General features: G+C 32.7%; 6 protein-coding genes across 8 annotated transcripts; 2 read left to right on the top strand and 4 right to left on the bottom strand.

Moving 5' to 3' along the window:
- Positions 1–232: 232 nt before the first annotated feature.
- LOC136773211 (RNA polymerase II-associated protein 1) lies at positions 233–4,647 on the bottom strand. Of its 2 annotated transcripts, none has more exons than XM_066726671.1 (8): positions 4,410–4,647; positions 3,227–3,767; positions 2,660–3,164; positions 2,430–2,599; positions 2,205–2,364; positions 1,843–2,122; positions 1,658–1,761; positions 233–1,598 (listed from the first exon to the last, which is right to left on the bottom strand). In XM_066726671.1, the coding sequence occupies exons 1-8, from the start codon at positions 4,560–4,562 to the stop codon at positions 254–256; spliced, it is 3,258 nt and encodes a 1,085-aa protein (XP_066582768.1). In that variant the 5' UTR covers positions 4,563–4,647; the 3' UTR covers positions 233–253. The 2 variants fall into 2 exon arrangements, with proteins under 2 accessions (XP_066582768.1, XP_066582769.1); XM_066726672.1 differs by having other exon boundaries at positions 4,393–4,496.
- A 4,597-nt stretch (positions 4,648–9,244) lies between these two features.
- Positions 9,245–10,302, top strand: LOC136773894 (probable H/ACA ribonucleoprotein complex subunit 1). The gene is made up of 3 exons (XM_066727842.1): positions 9,245–9,466; positions 9,542–9,782; positions 9,861–10,302. The coding sequence occupies exons 1-3, from the start codon at positions 9,345–9,347 to the stop codon at positions 10,158–10,160; spliced, it is 663 nt and encodes a 220-aa protein (XP_066583939.1). The 5' UTR covers positions 9,245–9,344; the 3' UTR covers positions 10,161–10,302.
- Positions 10,303–10,342: 40 nt separating this feature from the next.
- Positions 10,343–12,694, bottom strand: Larp7 (La related protein 7). Of its 2 annotated transcripts, none has more exons than XM_066727839.1 (7): positions 12,535–12,694; positions 12,114–12,458; positions 11,705–12,051; positions 11,458–11,629; positions 10,783–11,396; positions 10,564–10,708; positions 10,343–10,503 (listed from the first exon to the last, which is right to left on the bottom strand). In XM_066727839.1, the coding sequence occupies exons 2-7, from the start codon at positions 12,361–12,363 to the stop codon at positions 10,352–10,354; spliced, it is 1,680 nt and encodes a 559-aa protein (XP_066583936.1). In that variant the 5' UTR covers positions 12,364–12,458; positions 12,535–12,694; the 3' UTR covers positions 10,343–10,351. The 2 variants fall into 2 exon arrangements, with proteins under 2 accessions (XP_066583936.1, XP_066583937.1); XM_066727840.1 differs by having other exon boundaries at positions 12,114–12,353; positions 12,535–12,652.
- Positions 12,695–13,034: 340 nt separating this feature from the next.
- LOC136773895 (EEF1A lysine methyltransferase 1) lies at positions 13,035–14,092 on the bottom strand. Its single transcript, XM_066727843.1, has 4 exons — positions 13,737–14,092; positions 13,522–13,669; positions 13,241–13,450; positions 13,035–13,183 (listed from the first exon to the last, which is right to left on the bottom strand). Exons 1-4 carry the CDS (start codon positions 13,890–13,892, stop codon positions 13,050–13,052), a joined length of 648 nt encoding a protein of 215 aa, XP_066583940.1. The 5' UTR covers positions 13,893–14,092; the 3' UTR covers positions 13,035–13,049.
- Positions 14,093–14,237: 145 nt separating this feature from the next.
- On the top strand, positions 14,238–17,592 carry GlnRS (Glutaminyl-tRNA synthetase). The gene is made up of 8 exons (XM_066727837.1): positions 14,238–14,668; positions 14,804–15,111; positions 15,174–15,918; positions 15,996–16,375; positions 16,451–16,769; positions 16,825–17,045; positions 17,122–17,314; positions 17,391–17,592. The coding sequence occupies exons 1-8, from the start codon at positions 14,549–14,551 to the stop codon at positions 17,439–17,441; spliced, it is 2,337 nt and encodes a 778-aa protein (XP_066583934.1). The 5' UTR covers positions 14,238–14,548; the 3' UTR covers positions 17,442–17,592.
- Positions 17,481–18,635, bottom strand: LOC136773893 (parkin coregulated gene protein-like). The gene is made up of 4 exons (XM_066727841.1): positions 18,508–18,635; positions 18,100–18,418; positions 17,886–18,035; positions 17,481–17,818 (listed from the first exon to the last, which is right to left on the bottom strand). The coding sequence occupies exons 1-4, from the start codon at positions 18,610–18,612 to the stop codon at positions 17,643–17,645; spliced, it is 750 nt and encodes a 249-aa protein (XP_066583938.1). The 5' UTR covers positions 18,613–18,635; the 3' UTR covers positions 17,481–17,642.
- Between the last annotated feature and the right edge of the window lie 35 nt (positions 18,636–18,670).

Below are 18,670 nucleotides of genomic sequence, written 5' to 3'. Positions count from 1 at the left end.
GGCTGCGAATTGTTAAAGCATGATAAAAGAAAATCGTTGGTACACAAATTCTCAATTCTATCTCTTGTGACATAGAGAGCTACAGAAAACTATTTTTCACTAGAAAATAAAATCTATTATAATTTCATGAATGGGACTTCTTAACTTGAACAATTTATTACTAAGGAACTATATTAGAAAATAATACTTGTATAGTTTCATAATGAAAAATTTATATACATATTCTTCATCTATATACATATCTTAATTATACTCATATCTTATATAGAAAATCTGGCTTGTAATTTAGCAGAGCATTAGCCAGATTTTTATCATTAATTTCTTCTATCTTTCTTCGCATACACTTCACGATATTTGTGTTTCGTTTTAAGTACATCGCAGAATGATGAAAGGCTATTAAATATGGGACGGGACACCATTCTTTTCTAGCAATGCCCCTGATAAGATTGGTCAAGTAACACTCGATTAAAGAAATATCTTCTTCCTCGGGGTAAAGATATTCCTGAATGGGGATGAGCAGATTTTCCACTGATACTCTCATGTATCTAAGTGCACCCGCGTGCTCAGACCACAATAATTTTCTGTAATGAACGTCGTGCCTTTGTGCCAATACCACTAGCAAAATATTGGAAAATCCATCATCACCATAGGAAGAAGAACAAAATTGCTCGCACATCGCTGTAAACAAATCCGTGAATGAATTCAGTCCTGGCAATTTTGTTGTAAAGTCTAATCTTTTATAGTTCTGTTGCAATAAATTAGAAAACGCTTCTGTCAACAGCGTCGATACATCTTTATCCAAATAAATAGTTTCGCATAAATAAACTAAGACTAATCTACTAAATCTTAAACTGGGAGATAACTTTTCTAATAAATCGAGTAGAATTAATTCTAGACTAAGAACTACTATAATGCTATCCTTGCTTTGTTTGTTACACGACCCATTATTTTTACAATTTGTATAAATATGCACTAATGGTAAATAAAACCAATCCTTTGGCATCGCTGCTTGATTCCAATTCCCGCTATAACTTATGTATTTTTGGTATACAGATTTAACATTATATAGCAAATTCATATCAATCATACTAGTTAGAGAGCTTAGTTTCAAATTCGATAGTTTGTTCGTCACGGCTTCAAACTGCAGATTTTCGTCTGACAAAGCTATTTCTAATACTTCTCGCACCTTTATTGATTGATCAGCTGGGAGTGCTGATATTAACTTTATGGAAATTTTCCAAATCAAGTGTTGCTTCGATGTTTCCAATTTTCCGCCCATGATCGACGCCATTTTCACGATATTCGTTAAGAATGACAACTCTGTGCGCGTGTACCAAGAGTTTTCTAAACTCCATTGGTATTTTTCCAATTTCAGTAAGTATCTACCTAGCTCTGATTGATCAAACAAGTTTTGTATATCAGAAATTAGAGAATGTTCGTATAATATTTTAGCTACGGTATCTAAAAATAAAATGCAAGACTTTTTTGATACCAAAGGCTGCAATTCTCCATTCTGAGTTACAACTCCCAAATTTGGAAGACAGGTTGGCTCTCTTTCTGTTGCCAACAGACAGTCACTGAGCAAATTTGACGTTGAACTGAAATTATAAGATTAATATGAGGAAAAATATATTTTCCAAAGTCTGAAAAAACTTACCACAAAGTTGAACAAATTGATGGAGTCTTCAGCCACTCTGTTTTAAAACTAGTTATATCATCGACTGCCAGTAAAGATTCTGCAATTAATTTTGTGTTGCTCCACTGAAATTTAACCAGAAGTATCAAATTATCAAATAGCACATTTTTTCTAATTTATTTATAAACAAAATAAAATTAATTTACAGTTGGCGAAGTTACGAAAAATAATTGCGTGCTCCATTTGGTCAATAATATGGAAATATTAAGGTAATGTGCTGGTTCGCATTTAACAACGGCAATTAATGCGGCAGCATACTCAGATTTCAACTCTGAAGATTCACAAATGTTATGATTGCTCAATAAAAATTGCAATTGGGCTGCCAATATCAGATGCGCTCCAGCAATGCTGTCCAATATTAATTGATGGGTTAATAATAATTTCCAGAGTCTTAGTGCTTCTATGTTCAAAATAATATTGTGTATTCTGCAATGATATAAGAAAATTATTTTTTTATCTACTTTTTAATAAACAAGTCAAATAATCACTGAAATGATTTATTATTTACCCAACATCGCTGGTAATATAAGAGAAAATTTTTTGGCCAATTTTTAGATTTACAAGTTTTTCAGCTGCCGGTTTTCCCGCATATGTAACCAAAACTCTACAGAATCTTACTGCTGGGATCATGGGAATACCATAAGCATTATCTATTTGTTCCTGCATTGCTGTAAATAAAACCTAATTGTACAATAAACTAATTACACTTAATTACAGCTTTAATAAGTTATACCTAATTGGTCTGTACTTAAAGGAATAAAATTAGAAACAATTATTTCTAATAAATATGTTGTGGATGCTAAGCTTAATGCACTGCTCTGTGAATGCCTGGCAAGACGAGTTAAAATCTCTAATGCTGCTGTGACTCCAACTGGTGAAGGCCTCATTTCACTCAAGATGTATCTGAAAAAAAAACAGTGTAAAACAACAAGTTTTGTTTTTTCAAAGAATAAATATTTTTACCTCAATCTTAGAACGATATCAGTTCTTAAAATGGCACCAACTGCATCTAATTGAGCCAGTTCATGATCTTTTAAATCACTGGTGTCTTTTACATCAGTGAGCAATGGAAATAAAAACGGTTCTGCATAATTATTCAAACCATATAGCCTATCTAAACAAATTTCATCTTCTTTGCAGCAAAGAAATGATTTTAGTGTTTGTAACACTGCTGTAACTACAGCTATTGATGTATCATCTAGAGAAAATCGAAGAAGCAAAAGAATGTTTCTTTCGCTTAAAGCAGATAGGGGAGCTGGATGGAGAGCTTTGTCATACCAGCCTCTATGACTCTTTTCAATTATATTTGCTAAAATATTAAAAGCAGCGATTCTTTGTTGTTGTGTAGAAGATCTGCTGAGTTGCAAAAGTTCCTGAAGAGAATATCCAGGACGGTCTGGCTCTTCTCCATGATGATGAAGTCCTTTATCTATTGTTAAGCTTTCATCCTTATAAGGTAGCAGCAAACCTGCACAAAAATAAATATATATTTCATCCATTTATTTTGAGAATTCTTCTGATGCTATTTACCATTAAAATCAAAACGGGCATTATATGGCTCATTTGCATTTAGTTCTTTTTTTTCATCATACTTTACATCCTCCATCCATTTAAGTTTTTCTGATTCCACATTATCCATATGAAGCCAGCCCTTTTTACTAGCTTCTTTGACTAGTTCAGATGGTATTATTGTATCAATTATATCAATGTCATCCTCCATTTTCTCTTCTTTAATTTTATTTTTTATATTTATATTTTTTATATCCATTTTTTCAGCCTCACTATTATCCAGTTTTACAATTTTAGCAATTTTCTTCTTCCTTAAAAACTCTTTTAACTCTGGATTCAAAGTAGCTTCTAATTTCTTTTTCTCTTGCAAGATATCTTCCTTGCTCATCTGACTCAGTTTGTCTATATTTGATCTATGAATTTCAGATGCCCATGAGCCTTGTATCAGAACGCTAGAATCTTCATTAACCATTTGATTTTCATTTTGATTAGAGTAAACTGTTGAAATATGTTTGTCCTTTGAAAGTTTCTGATAGAATAAGCTCTTGCGACTATTAGTTTTCTAAATAATAGAGAATCAAATTAATATCCCATCTCATTGGTTTATACCTATATAAGGTAGTCATTGGCTGCATTCAGTAAAAAAGGCAGCTATTTAAATAATGAGATGATTGATCAATTTGGTAACATTTTTTTTAAACATCCAAATATATTGAGTATTTTGGTAGCAGCTCTATAACTGCTACTTCTACCGAATGCTACCATTATTTTCATTAAAATGGAAATTTTGCATTCTTATCCTTGTAAATGTTTTTATTTATGTAAAGGTGAGTCTCTGCCAATCTCTGATTTATCAAGCAATTCTAACTAATTTTACCAAGCAATCGAGCTTTAAATTAAAATGACATTGACTTTAAAGATCTTTAAGAATATTAATTATAACTTCAAATCTATGGGTGGTAAAAAATTTAAACAATAATTCTAATAAGAAATTCAATTCTCTAAAAAACAGATGCTATATAAAATTTTTGTAAAATCAATCAAAATAATTTTTAGAAGAATTAAAAGTAAGCTTCAGATGTCCAACAAATAAGGGATTGTGCAAGTCTCATTTTTTACACAAATAGAACATTTTTAAGGGTGAGAGGAAAGAAATTCCAACATGATAAAAATGAAAACCATGTAACCTATAATATGTATTCACCATATCATCTGAAAAAAAAACTTTTGGAAATCCAGTTTCCACATTTTCTAGTGGACTCATTGCTTTTGAAGCAAAACTAAATTCTTTAACATCGTGCTTTTTCTCAACTATATTCCCAAGAATTATATTTGGCAAGGTTGTCAAGTCCTCCATCTTGAATGTGTATACTGCTGTGCTGTTTCAGCTGTTTGCTGCCGTCTGTTCACTGCTCATCACTGGTTGCATTCAGTAGAGACAACAGTTGCGGAACTGTTAAGTAATTCTTTTTAAACTTCTACTTCTATTGGATAAAATTATAGGATCTAAGAGTAATAGCCAATAACATACACCGCTCCCTCAACATTTGTCTCTGCCTACTGAATGCAACGGTAGAGGGTAAAGTGCCATAAAATTTTATAGTTACTTTCTAGGGATGGAGCTTTCGATGAGTAGACTATATTATAATGTATTTTGTGCGCATGCGTGCGAGTAGAAGAAACTTACGAACACAAGTAATCCAAAAATGTTTTCATGTAAATGTGTGTGCATTGATACTTACAGCTGAAATTAAAAGATTATAATAAGTAATATAGAAAGTTTGAGGCATAAAAGAATTAAAAGTATAATAACCATCTCTGTAAGAAAACCAAAGAGAAATGGCCTGTCATTCACTATACATATTGATGCCATATGGCATATGCACAAAGAATATAACAAAAATACTTTTAGATAAGTATATCTTTTGTATATAATAAGTGCATATTCAAGAATAAATCTTTTGTATGCTTTGTGGATGTAATTTGTTTATTTTACAGATTTAATCATTTATTTATTGTAAGCCATCTTCAATTTTTTATTGATCTGAAGTTTACATAGAATGGAAATCTCCCACAGAATAATTTCCATACCCTTCGACAAAGAGTGAAAGATCAACTTAGTAATTTTTGACATATTGTCTAACAATAGCATGTTATATATTGTGTTTATATGCTTGATTAACACTAATACTTTACATATCGAAGTACTCTTGACTATTTAATTAGAAAAATTTCATCATACAGTCTTAGGTCTAGTTGAGATAGTGTCTTTAATAGGTCTGTTGATTTGATATTATTTGTAATATTCTAATGTATTTTTCATATTATTATTATATGTCGAGTTTCGAAGCTGCAATTAAGATCCTCATACCGTGTTTAATGATTACAGGAAGTTCAACTTATATATAAAAGAAGAAAATATTTGGAATTGTAATACAAGAATGAGATAAGGAAATGGAGGAATTTTTACCAGCAGCCATAAAGGAAATTTCACAAGTATTTTCTGAACGGTGTGAAAAGATGAGAACAATTCAACAACTCCTATGGTAGCATGTGTGGTATCTATGCTATTATTGTAATATGTATAGTTTGCTACGACTTTATATCTTCAACAATAACACAGACCTGGAAAATTGAATTTTCTCAGTTTCAAGAATGGACGGGAAGGAGGGGGGGGGGGCAATTCTTCCATTTTTTTTACTGAATATGAATGTGGCTTTGAAATTTCTCTATCACATCAGGTGTTTTGAAATATCAGTTAAATGGCTGAAAAACGGCTGTTTTCCTCAGTTTATGATTTTTATTTTAGAGAACAAATTTTCTTTTTGTAAATTACCACTATTGCATCGCATCCTGCTAGTATAATAAGTTTTGAAAATGGATTTTAAAGCTAACGAATAATACTATATGGTTTAATTGTGGAATTTAAACAAAATTCGTTCTCTGAAGTAAAATAATGAAAATGGCGAAAAAAGCCATTTTGTACTATTTAAGCTAAAAATTAAAAAAAAATCTGATGTACTGGAGTAATTTCAAAATCAGGTTCGTTTACAACACAATAAGATCAACAAGAATCGTCTCCGACCATTTTTAAAAATGAGGAAAATGAGATTTGGCACGTCTGTGTAAATATTTATTAAAATAAAGTGTATTAATTACTTTTCATATTATAAAAAAGAGGAATATAAAAAGCAACTTTAAAATACAATAAGTAACAGCTATAACACTAGTGAGATTAGACTGTTAAAATCTGGGTGTAGATAAGTGATGCTGAAATTATAAGGTTCTCAAAGGCGAGTGTTTAGAAAGGCTATAACTATTATTCTTCATCAAAAATATCTTCAGCTTTAGTGTAGAAAACATTAAAATTGTGTAATATGAAAAGGGGAATTTGTAAACGATTATATGGTATCATAAAAAATAATAGTAAAGCATTACGTAATTTATGAAAAAGAAATTATTTTATTGAAGACGAAGAAACACTAAAAAAGGAATACAAATATTTGTTTAAACATGCATACAAGTTTTACCTATTTATGAGTTCGCTCCTTAGTAAAGGATAATATTAAACACGTCAATGTATCCACTAAATTGTGTAGACATGCATAATCAAAATGTGTTTGTATGTTTTCTGAATAAGTTTTATTTAATTTCAATAAAAAATAAGAATAGTTTGCATTTCAAAACTATTATACAGTCAACATTTTGTAACTGAAAGAAAAAATATATGATTTCATAATCTCCAAATTAACCTCATACAGTACATAAATGTTTAAGGAAGGATGAACATTACTATATCATATTATTTTATAGTTGATGAGACGGTAGAGGGCATGTGCTGCATAATATAAACTACTCACCCAAAGTTCCTTAAATTTGCTATAGGAAAATATTATGGCACTTTACCCTCTACCGAATGCAACCACTGATAGTGATGGGCGATGTATCGCCGATTATGGAAAAATCGATGTATTTTTTTGCAAAATTGATTATTTAAAATCGATCTTTCTAAATCCGATTAATCGACTTTACATCGATTTTTAGATACCTTCTCTTCGATGTTTTGTGAAGCGGAGCGTAATGGCTCTGTAACGTCTCAGCTCAAACTACTGAGGCGGCACCTGGAGACGTAGCTCGGAACTTCCTCCTCTACTCATCTACTATAGGATAAGTACCTATATTCATAGCTTGCCGCGCCATCTCTCTGTGCACTCTCCGCTTACCGCTTGTCAGTTCCCTCTACTACCCACACTACTCCTTCCTTACCATCTTTTCTACTTTCCAGGCAGAATGTTCCCCTTCGTGGAAACACGGTGCATTAGGGGTAGTCATCCCCTATACTTCGTACAGGGGATGAGAATAGCCCATCACACCAACAAAACGCACCCCGGGATGTTGTGCGCCGATTGCTACCATCTGATGTCCCGGGCACACAAGAGGCACTACTCGATGGACGAGGTGGTGGAGATCACCAGAGAGACTTGGCGCATGGACGCTCGTTGCTTCTCGTGCCAGGAGCTCATATATAAGGTGTTAGAGCGTTGCACCAAGTGCCTGGCCACTTTCACGAACGGCGGACCATGCGCCGGGTGCGCCATTCATGATCCTAACTTCACGATCATACGCGAATGTGTGCGCTGCCACACCAGGATCATGGGCCTGGTTACCGCCTGTGCGGTTTGCGTGCTCGGGGGATCTTCATCTAGCTCGGGGTGGTACGTACCCACCTCCGACGAGGAACTAGACTCCCGACATCGGGAACCAAGCCCCCCCCGACGAAGCGCAAACTCATAGCTCGAGTAGAAGGGCCCTGACGCCTCTAGATTGTAAGTTCAATGTAGGTGGGGTGCAAACTTTCGGGCCAGCCATGGTGGGGGTAGACTAACCATGCATATTCTCCCTATTCTCATCTTCCCCGTGCTCCCCCACCACTCTCCCAAAAATGTTTGTGCCTCGCCCTCCCGGGGTATAAAAACCCCGGGCAGATTCGAATTCGCACTCATTATTTCTTTTGCTTTAACTATTATTACTGCTGTCTGTACTTTTGCTAAATTCTTGATATATTTGTATTCGCTATCATACGTATTATATAAATTCTGTCTAAACCATAAAATCAGTGCTTCTATCATTCCATTCGCTACCCTACTCAAACAAATTGATCATCACGAGCCTAGGAGACGTCCCGTTACTGCGCCACAGACGATTTTGTCCAGCATCTTCAAAGGTAAGTTCCAATATCATCTCCCGAATCGCTACCGACCCCGGGTTTACTAGGTGAACGCATAGTGCCCGAAACGGTTAAATTCCGAAAGCTCCGCGCTTTTATACTTCCTAACGCGAGACGTTACAGCTCCTAGCAGCAAAATGTATAATACACGTTAAATAAATTATAGATAAGTGATTTTTAAATTTGTTAACTATACATTGACTTGGCCATTATATTTTTTTGAAAATCGACTATGTAGCAGTACAGAGCCTGGCTACGTATATATTAGTTACTTTCCTTTTACTCCTAAAGTGAGTCTGATCGACTCATTTGTATACAATTTAAGTAACATAAACTGTACTCAACTGAGTCACATAACTGAGATTTAACTGAGTTTTGGTGTAAAAGGAAAGCACCTATTAATTTGTAATAATGATTACATCAACAACTTGTAAGTATTTTTGTATTTAATTATTTCCACAGAATAGAAATGGAAAACAAATGTATTTCAGATATTATTACTATATAGTATTTATACATATACTATATTATATGAAAATAATATATTTGTTTTGTTCACGCGATGATAGTGGTAAATAAAATTAATGAATAATTCTTTATTTATTTTATTTGTATCTGTTTATCCTAAGTGTTTTATAATAATAATTCAATATATAATTGAGAAAAATATAAAATTTTAAACATAGATTTAAATCGATTATTTTTAAGAATAATCGATCTTTTTTATCGATTTATTCAAAAGTCGATTTATTAAACATCGATACTTTCTTCTAACATCGCCCATATCGGCCATATCCCTACTCTACGGCCTACGCCACGGCCACTCTACGGCGCTCTACCGCTTCTACTGCACTTCATGGTGTTTATGTTATAGGTTACGCACGTGGTACATGCACTTGCTGATTGAATAAAATGTCGTTTCGAGGCCGAGGCGGTGGTGGCTTTAATAGAGGAGGTGGTGGTGGTGGCTCTAATCGAGGATGGGGTGGTGGAGGAGGATTTCGCGGCGGTCGCGGTGGAGGTGGTGGCAGAGGGTAAGTGAACTATATACTTATATATGTACAAATTTTGTATTCACTATTTTTATAATTCAAATGAAATTGTGATAGATTTGATCAAGGCCCTCCAGAAACTGTAATACCACTAGGCCACTTCACATGGACTGCACAAGATGATCTAGTAGCTAAAGTGGATATCGAAGATGTACCGTTTTTCAATGCTCCAATTTATACAGAAAATAAACAGCAGATAGGGAAAATAGACGAAATATTCGGTAACATAAGGGATTACTATGTGTCAGTAAAACTAGCAGAAAATGTTAAGGCATCTAGTTTTCAAAAGGATGCAAAAGTATGTTGCATAAATTTTTATATTTTATTACTGTTTAGTACTAGAAGAAAAATAATTTTCATTATGTGCAAATTTCAGCTGTTTATAGATCCAGCAAAACTATTGCCTTTGCAAAGGTTTTTGCCAAAGCCTCCTGGAAGTGAAGGAAAGAAAGGTGTTAAACGTGGTGGTATAAGAAAGGGAGGACCACCTGGTAGAGGTGGCAGAGGTGGATTTGGTGGTGGTAGAGGGGGATTTGGTGGTAGTAGAGGGGGATTTGGTGGTAGTAGAGGTGGAAGGGGTGGATTTGGCAGTGGTAGAGGTGGTGGAAGGGGTGGATTTGGTAGTGGAAGAGGAGGAAGAGGTGGTGGTAGAGGCAGTGGTGGAGGACGGTGGTAATACTTATAATTCTGTACAATAAGACAATAAGCGAAAACAAAATTGAAAATAATGAACCCTTGTACACATAAGATACCTTTTATTATAAACTGAAATATACAATTATATTAGGATAAATAAAGAAAGAGTTCCTTTACTACCTAAAAATACTGTTGCAAAACTGATTGAATTTGTTTTAAATATAAAACAGTTTAGACTTCCTCGAATTTAATGTGTTTTCCTAGGGCTTTCTCAGCCTTTTTTAAGAGTTTTTCCCTACCCCTTTGCTTCACTTTTATCTTGCCTGATAATTTTGTTTCTCTGTCCTGTAAAATTTTATCCCAATATATCTTCTCCTCTTCTCCTGCATTAAAAAATTTAAATATTAGCTTCAGTTAAAAAAATTATTTAATTTATTAAGTACCTTGTAAAACTGTAAATTGTTTGTCAGAATTTGATTTTTCAGCAAATAAAATTGCGGCTTCTGCACTGTCGCATCTAATATAGGCTTCATAAGATCCGATGGAAACATCTATATATTTTATGTTGCTATTACCTTTTAACTCATTCTAAAAATATTAAAGTTTTTTAATTGATTTAAAACAAATTATGCTGAAATAATAAAACAGTTTATTAAATATACCTTAAAACTAGAGGGGTCTTTGCAAGGTTTAACCATGTGAATTTTAACTATAACACCTGGAATAAATGAAAATCTGCAGGTAGATGAAATATCTGCTTTGTTGCCTTTTTCTTTTCCTTCAGTATCATCTTTTTCAATCTTATGTTTATCTGTATTGTACCATTGATTCCATTTCGTTTTTCTTAAATCTTGTTTCAACTGTCTCATTTTGCTTCTCTGTAAATCAAGATATTTATTCCTCAGTTGTTTCCATTGTTTTTTTGGCATTACTTGTAGGCCAATACTATTATTGCCTTCCTCAGTTTTGTTTCTTCGTTTACGTTTCTTTTTCTTTTTTTCATTATTTCCATTTTCATTTATGTTTGATTCTTCCATAGCCATGTTGGTTTCAATGGTTTCTGGAACTATCTCTAACTTCCTTTTCTTTTTCTTATCAGTACTTTCCTGCAAAGCTTTATCAGTAATTGTTTCATTACTGTCATATTGGTTTTCTTCTTTTCCATTGTCTGTTTTAAGTTCTTTTTTTCTTTCCAGCTCGTCAGCTATTATATTATTTATTTCTTTATGTTTCCTTTTTTTACCTTTTTTGATTTTATCACAATGTTCTTCTGGTTCTGTAAACAATTTGTAGTTTTCAACATATAGATAGCACATTGGAAAGAAAAGAAACATTACCTTTGAAAGTTTCTGTTGAGATTTCTGAAGAGTCTGAATTCATAGCACCTTGAGTACACAAAGGATTTTCTTTTACAGTGTCATCTGTTTCAGCATTTTCAAACGTTTTTATGCTTAAAAGCTCATCTGGTGCAGTTTGAAAAGGCAATAAAAAACCCTTTTTTCTAAATGCCTGTAATAATTCAGAATTATATTAAGTTGACATTCATAAATAGTATAGCACTGAATGAAGATCAATATTTCTTACTTCGATACACTGCATAGCACTTTGCGGTACATCAAATTCTATGAATGCAAAACCTTTTATTTTTTTATTACTTTTATATTTAGGTATTGATATATAAGCAATTGATCCATAACAAGAAAAAATTGAACTGATCCATTCATGATCTGCATCTGGTGGCAAACCTTGTACGTACACTGTGCATTCATCAACATTTTCTTTTTGCTTAATTGGTGTAATTCTGCAAACTTTTGTTCCATCTGCAGACAAAGACAGCATATTTGATGCCTGTAAAGCTTTGGCAATTCTGCTTGTGCTTGTAGTTAATTCTCTTATTTTATTAAAACGTGTAAAAACTTCAATATCTATATCTGAAAAAATTATTGTAATTTATATATTTGTTACAGTATTTTAAAATATATGCAATGCTTACTTGGATCATCCTTTACTAAATTTGAAAGGAAACGATCTTTACTTAAGTTAGCATCGCTAAAATAGAATTCCATTTGTTTAAGAATAGCTGCATGCAAAGCTTTCTTCCTAAACCTAGGTTTTCTTTTAAAACGATTTGTATTTTCATTGGAAAGCTCCATTGGTGCAGTTTCGAGTGATCTTTGCATTTGGGGTACTGGTACTCTTTCAGAATCCAACTCCATGTCTGACTGTTGCTCTTCTGTAACCATTGCAGCTTTTGAGCTTTGCAAAGGCTAAATTAATATATATCTTCAGTAGTTATAGATTAAGCCTATATGAATATTGTGGCTGCTGTATTTGATAACTATGAAGAATGAGTAAATATAATACTTAATACATTCGAATTTATATAAAATTAACTTACAATCTGATAAACTCACCGAAAACTTTACAGAATTATATTTTAAAAACATCCGTTTTTATTTTAATAGAAATTGGTAAATATTACTCTTGGTTACTAGTGAATAACCTGAATAACTGAATAGGAGGGACTGGGAGGGACTAGGGAGCGGACTGCGGAACGGCACGACGACATATCCCACAACCGCTTTCTCAGCGGCTAGCGCTACGAAAAATATCCAATATGAACAATTATGATTAGTCAAATTGAATAATCACTGATTGTTGAACCAATCACATTAATTTGCTGCAACGCTTAGTAAGCGCTGAGTGCTGCTGAGTGATCCGTAGGTTTGTTACTTTTGTTAATTTGTAGGTTAATTTATCAAAGCCATCTAAGAAAGGGGGGAGGGGGTATATTCATTACAGCAAAAATACTGAAAAATACTTTGGAATACTTTTTTATCAAATATAAATTCTAGCTTATAATTTAAGTAATCGTTAATTTCCTGAAGATAACTGTAATTGATAAAATATATACTTATTGGAGATAACTTTATTTTATTACTTTATCAAAATCAAAATTTGAGTAGCAATAAAATTCATTTGCTAAATTATTTCTATGGCTAGGTTGAAAGTCGCATTTTTTAACATCCATTAATCTTTTTATAAAATCTTCCATAACTGCTCCTAAAAAAAAATAGATTTAACACCTAAACACCAATGTGTTATGGATTTATAACTTACCTGTGCATATTATAATATGTCTTTTTGATAAATGTTTAATTGTTACAGATATTTTAGTCAAACATTCTTCAGAAAGGAATGGTGGGTCAGCTATAACTAAATCGTAATTGCTGGAAATATTTCTAGGTAATTGTAGAGGATATTTATAATCATAAGGTATAAAATCTTGACCATATACTTTAAATCTTTGGTCATATTCAAAAATGTTAACTGTAAATTAAAAATATTTTGTAATAAAATATGTAAATAGCTTATTTGTAAAAAAGAATATAATTACATACTTTCTCTATCACCACAATTGCTTTTTAATTTTGAGTATAAAGTGGGACAAGATATTAATGCAATTTTATCTGTAGGATTAGTTACATTTAAGGCTCCTCTGATAAGAGTATCTATAGTCTCTTCATTGTACCAAAACTGGCTTAATTGCTAAAAAACAATTATAATCAAATGTGTTTAATGTTTGAAAATAATAAATTGTTTAATATTTGAATACCCAATCTTCTTCAAAAAATGTACTTGGTATGCTTGAAGAATTAGAAAGAAGTTGCATTTCTTCTTCTCTAACCCTCTTTTCTGCAAGAAATTGCTCCAAAATTGCTTTTGTTTCCTTGCTTAATTGAGGATTGTCGTCATCGCAAATGTCACTCATTTTTTCGGAAATATATATGAATCGTTCACAAATATGATGATATTTCGTAAATACTGGATTTCCTATCTATAATGAAATATTAACTTTTTAGGAGAAAATTATCTATACAAGCCACAAAGACCACATGAGTGGAACACATAAGCCTTAGGACAGTATAGGACCGGTTCGTCCGGTTCCACAAGCCTTGTTTAAACTGGATTAAGTTAATTATGCTATATTCTATGTGACATAAAATATAGCAAAATTAACTTAATCCAGTTCAAAAAAGGCTTGTGGAACCGGGCCTTAGTAGACATACATATGTATGTATGACGTATGCCCTTCGCGGCTTCACTTCACCGGTCACCCGCTTCTTCGCCACTTTGCCCGGTCCGCCCGGTCGGCCCGCCGCCCGGTCTGTCGGATATATCATCATTTATATCCAGAGATCGGATCGCATACATACATACATGCATATACACATACATATATGTATGTATAACAGAGTCGTCAGTCAGAGTCACTCAGACGTCTCAGAGTCACCTCAGTGTCCTCAGTCAGTCACAGTCTGGTCACAGTACTCACAGTCAGTCAGTCACCCTGTTAGTGACCCTGTCACCATCGTCCGTCAGCACCATCAGACAGTAGAGGAATTAATAACAATTTATTAAATAAAGATGACTATAGAATCGGAGGATGTCTTTTTATTTCAGTCACTTGGTTTAAGTGAACAAAAAGCTAAGGAAACTTTGAAAAACGTTCAGGTGTCAAAGAATTTAAAATGTGCTATTGCAGAGGTTAGCTGCTCCAATACATATTGATGAATACTATATAATTTAAAATTTTTATTATATTTTTCTTATACATAGAAGAGCTTGTGATGTTAAAGTTTCTCCTATTGATATATACACTAATTTACTTTATTTATTTAGGCCAATAAAAACAGTTTGATTACACCAGAAATAGGAACTCTTTTATACCATCTTGCTTCAAAAATAAAAAATCAAATTGTAGATAAAATACCATTTATTGTATCCTATATTATGGACAAAAAGTTAGATACTATACAAAGAGTTGATGCATCTTTAAATTATATTTTAAGCAATATAAGAGATGAATGTATAGATAAAGCTGCATTTGAAGAATTTTGTGGAATTGGAGTCATTGTTACACCAGAACAAATAGAACATGAAGTAGAAAAACAGATTAAAAAGCATAAAGAAGAAATTTGTGAAAAAAGGTAAATTATTTAATTGTTTTTAGTAATAAAATGATAATTTAATTTTACATTAAATTGCACAGATATCGTTTTAATTCTGGACCACTTATGCAAGATGTCCGTAATATATTGAAATGGGCAGATGGAAAAGCTGTAAAAAATGAATTTGATGTGCAATTACTTGATTTATTGGGGCCAAAAACTGAATTTGATCTTTCACTTCCACATAAAGCTGCAAAACAATCAAAAGCCAAAAAGATTGAAAAAGAAATAGTGAATACAAAAGGTACAGCAGGTTCTAGTGAGAAAGAAGGGGCAGAAACTATAAGTGAGCTAATGAAGACAAAAGTCCATTTTCATAAGCCTGGAGAGAACTATAAAACAGAGGGTTATATAGTAACATCAAATACACATTGTTTACTAAAGGAGCATTTAGAAGTTACTGGAGGTAAAGTTGTAACTCGGTTCCCTCCTGAGCCTAATGGTATTTTACACATAGGACATGCAAAAGCAATTAATATTAATTTTGGTTATGCTGCTGCTCATGATGGAATTTGTTACTTAAGATATGATGATACAAATCCTGAAAAAGAAGAGGAACAATTTTTTGTTGGTATTAAAGACATGGTCGAATGGCTTGGCTATAAACCAACAAAAATCACACATTCTTCAGATTACTTTGACCAACTGTATGAATGGGCTGTTATTCTTATCAAAAAAGGATTAGCATATGTTTGTCATCAAAAAAGTGAGGAAATGAAAGGATTTGATCCATTACCGAGTCCATGGAGAGATAGGCCTATTGAAGAGAGCTTGCAAATATTTGATGTAAGTAACAATTATTTTAAATTAATACATAAAACTATTTTATAAACTTTAATATCATTTAATGTTTTTTTCTGTAGGATATGAAAAATGCTTTACTGGATGAAGGAGAGGCAACACTTCGCATGAAACTGACATTAGAGGAAGGTAAACAAGATCCGGTTGCTTATAGAATAAAATATTCACCTCATCATAGAACTGGAAATAAATGGTGTATTTACCCAACATATGATTACACTCATTGTTTATGCGATAGTATTGAAAATATTACACATTCTCTTTGTACTAAAGAATTTCAATCCCGAAGATCTTCGTATTATTGGCTATGTAATGCCCTAGATGTATATTGCCCTGTACAGTGGGAATATGGGAGACTGAATGTTAATTATACCGTAGTATCGAAACGAAAAATTGCTAAATTGATAGACGAAGGAATTGTCGAAAATTGGGATGATCCTAGGTAGAGTTAAGTTTTTATCGGTATCAATATTTGTCGTACTGATTTCAATAAAAGATTGATTTATTTTTCTCCTAGATTGTTCACGTTAACCGCGTTACGAAGACGTGGCTATCCGCCAGAAGCGATAAATAATTTCTGTGCGCGTATGGGTGTAACCGGCGCCCAATCAACAGTAGATCCAGCTGCATTGGAAGCTGCTGTGAGAGATGTGTTGAATGTTACCGCACCTCGTGTTATGGCTATTTTGGAGCCAGTGAAAGTTACTATTAGAAATTTCCCTCATAAAAAATCTATCCAGTTGGCTGTATCAGATTTTCCAAACGAACCTGATAAAAGTCAACACCAAATTGTATTCGATGAAATTTTATATATAGAAACTTCTGATTTTAAAGAGGTAAGACAGCACTCTTAAATTAATTAAAATGTATGCGCTAAGTTTTTCCTTATAGAACGATGAGAAGGGCTTTAGACGTTTAACGCCTAAGCAGACAGTAGGCTTAAAGCACGCAGGGGTTATTTTGAAATTTGAAAGCTTGGAAAAGGATGTGAGTGGAAATATTGTGAATATCATAGTGTCACAAGAGCCAGTAACAGAAAAAAATAAGCCTAAGGCATTTATTCATTGGGTGTCACAGCCTTCATTGGCATCTGTAAGATTATACGAGCGATTGTATGTATTATTTTTAAGTTTCATAATTTATTTCGTGTATGTATTTTGGTGTAAAGCATTTTAATTTACTTTTAAGATTTATTCATAAAAATCCAGAAGATTCAAAAGAGGTGCCAAAAGGATTTTTAAGCGATATTAATCCAAATAGTAAAAAAGAAGTTGTCGCTTATATAGATTTTTCATTGGTTAATATAGCTAAACCCTTGAAAAAATTCCAATTTGAGCGAATTGGTTTCTTTTCTGTGGATCCGGACTCCAAGCCAGATAAGGTAATTTTGTTCGTAAAATTGATTATATTATTAATTTAATAATAGTAAATGTAATTAATTACGCTTATATTTTCAGCTTGTATTTAATAGAACAGTAACTCTTAAAGAAGATGCTGGAAAGTTATAAGTAGAGTTTTTCTATACTTTTTAAAAGTGAAGAGAGAAATAATTTAACAACAATTTATTTTTTGTTGTAAATAAGATCAATAAAATATTTTATAAAGCCTAAAGTTTTTAAAATGGTTTCATAGTTTCACATTCAATTACAGCTTTTAATTGCAAAGCTCTACCATGTTTGATTAGAGTTTCTTTTCTAAACCTGAGTTTTCTATGTAACATTTAATGTATTCATCAGACAAGACTCATAAGTTGGTACCATATACTTAATATTAATAAAAGCATCTTTATTTCCGTATCTTTCTAACACTTCGAGGGTTTCTTGAATTACATCTCCTGGGCTTTCCCCTCTAGCTTGGGAATAATCTATACCTTCTCCAATGTTCTCTGAAATGTAAACAAATACTTATTTTAAAACTGAATGTCTCTTAATCCTTGAAATTATTGTACTTACCAACACGATCTTTGAGTAGATTAGGAATAGGTAAAATTTGTCTATAATAAGGCACTAAAGCTTCTCCAATTCCATCCGCTGATCGAACTAATCGTTGTAATGCTCGCATTGTAGTGCAAACTATTTCTGGCAATTTGGTATTTAAAGCATCTGAAATGATACAAATAGATTATTTGAATTCTTTACAAGAATTTATCAATTTTATACTTCATACTTTTGATGGGAATTATTAATTGTGGGATAACTGGAAGAATTTTTGGTCCACCAGCCTCTAGCATGTCAGCAATTCCTTGCTCAGACAAAAACTTATATGGTTGATCTGTCTCTGTTAATCCATCAAAAAACATAGGCAAATAATGATGAAAGTCTAATTGTTGAATATCCACTTTCCAGATTAATTTAGAGCCATAGCTGCCGCCTTCCATAGAAATCGGTAATATACCCTGTTCGTAGAATTTACGGAATTCCGAAGGCTTCGGTTTTTGTGGTTTGAAAATTGAGTGTCGCGGAGGTTTTTCAACAACTGTATTTTCCTATACATCAGTTAATGCGTTAATTACATTTCGATATTCATAATTATTAAGCAACGGTTATTATTATTAAGATTATTTCAGCAATATACTTGCAAAGCCTGGATAGTAAAAGCAGGAACCACCCTAATTTTCTGTCTTTTATATTTTGGAACATTTTTTCTAATTTCGCTCCAAAATTCCTTTTCACTCACCATCTTATATAGTATTTTAATTAATTGTAAAAGTCAATGTGTTAAAGAGTAGTGATTTAAT

The sequence above is a fragment of the Prorops nasuta genome, unplaced genomic scaffold (genome assembly GCF_024137725.1).
Source record: "Prorops nasuta isolate Cenicafe-Biocafe unplaced genomic scaffold, Cenicafe_Pnas_1.2 PNAS00005, whole genome shotgun sequence".
NCBI lineage: Eukaryota > Metazoa > Arthropoda > Insecta > Hymenoptera > Bethylidae > Prorops > Prorops nasuta.
Note: the sequence above shows the minus strand (reverse complement) of the source record. Positions and strands in the feature narration are given on the sequence as shown.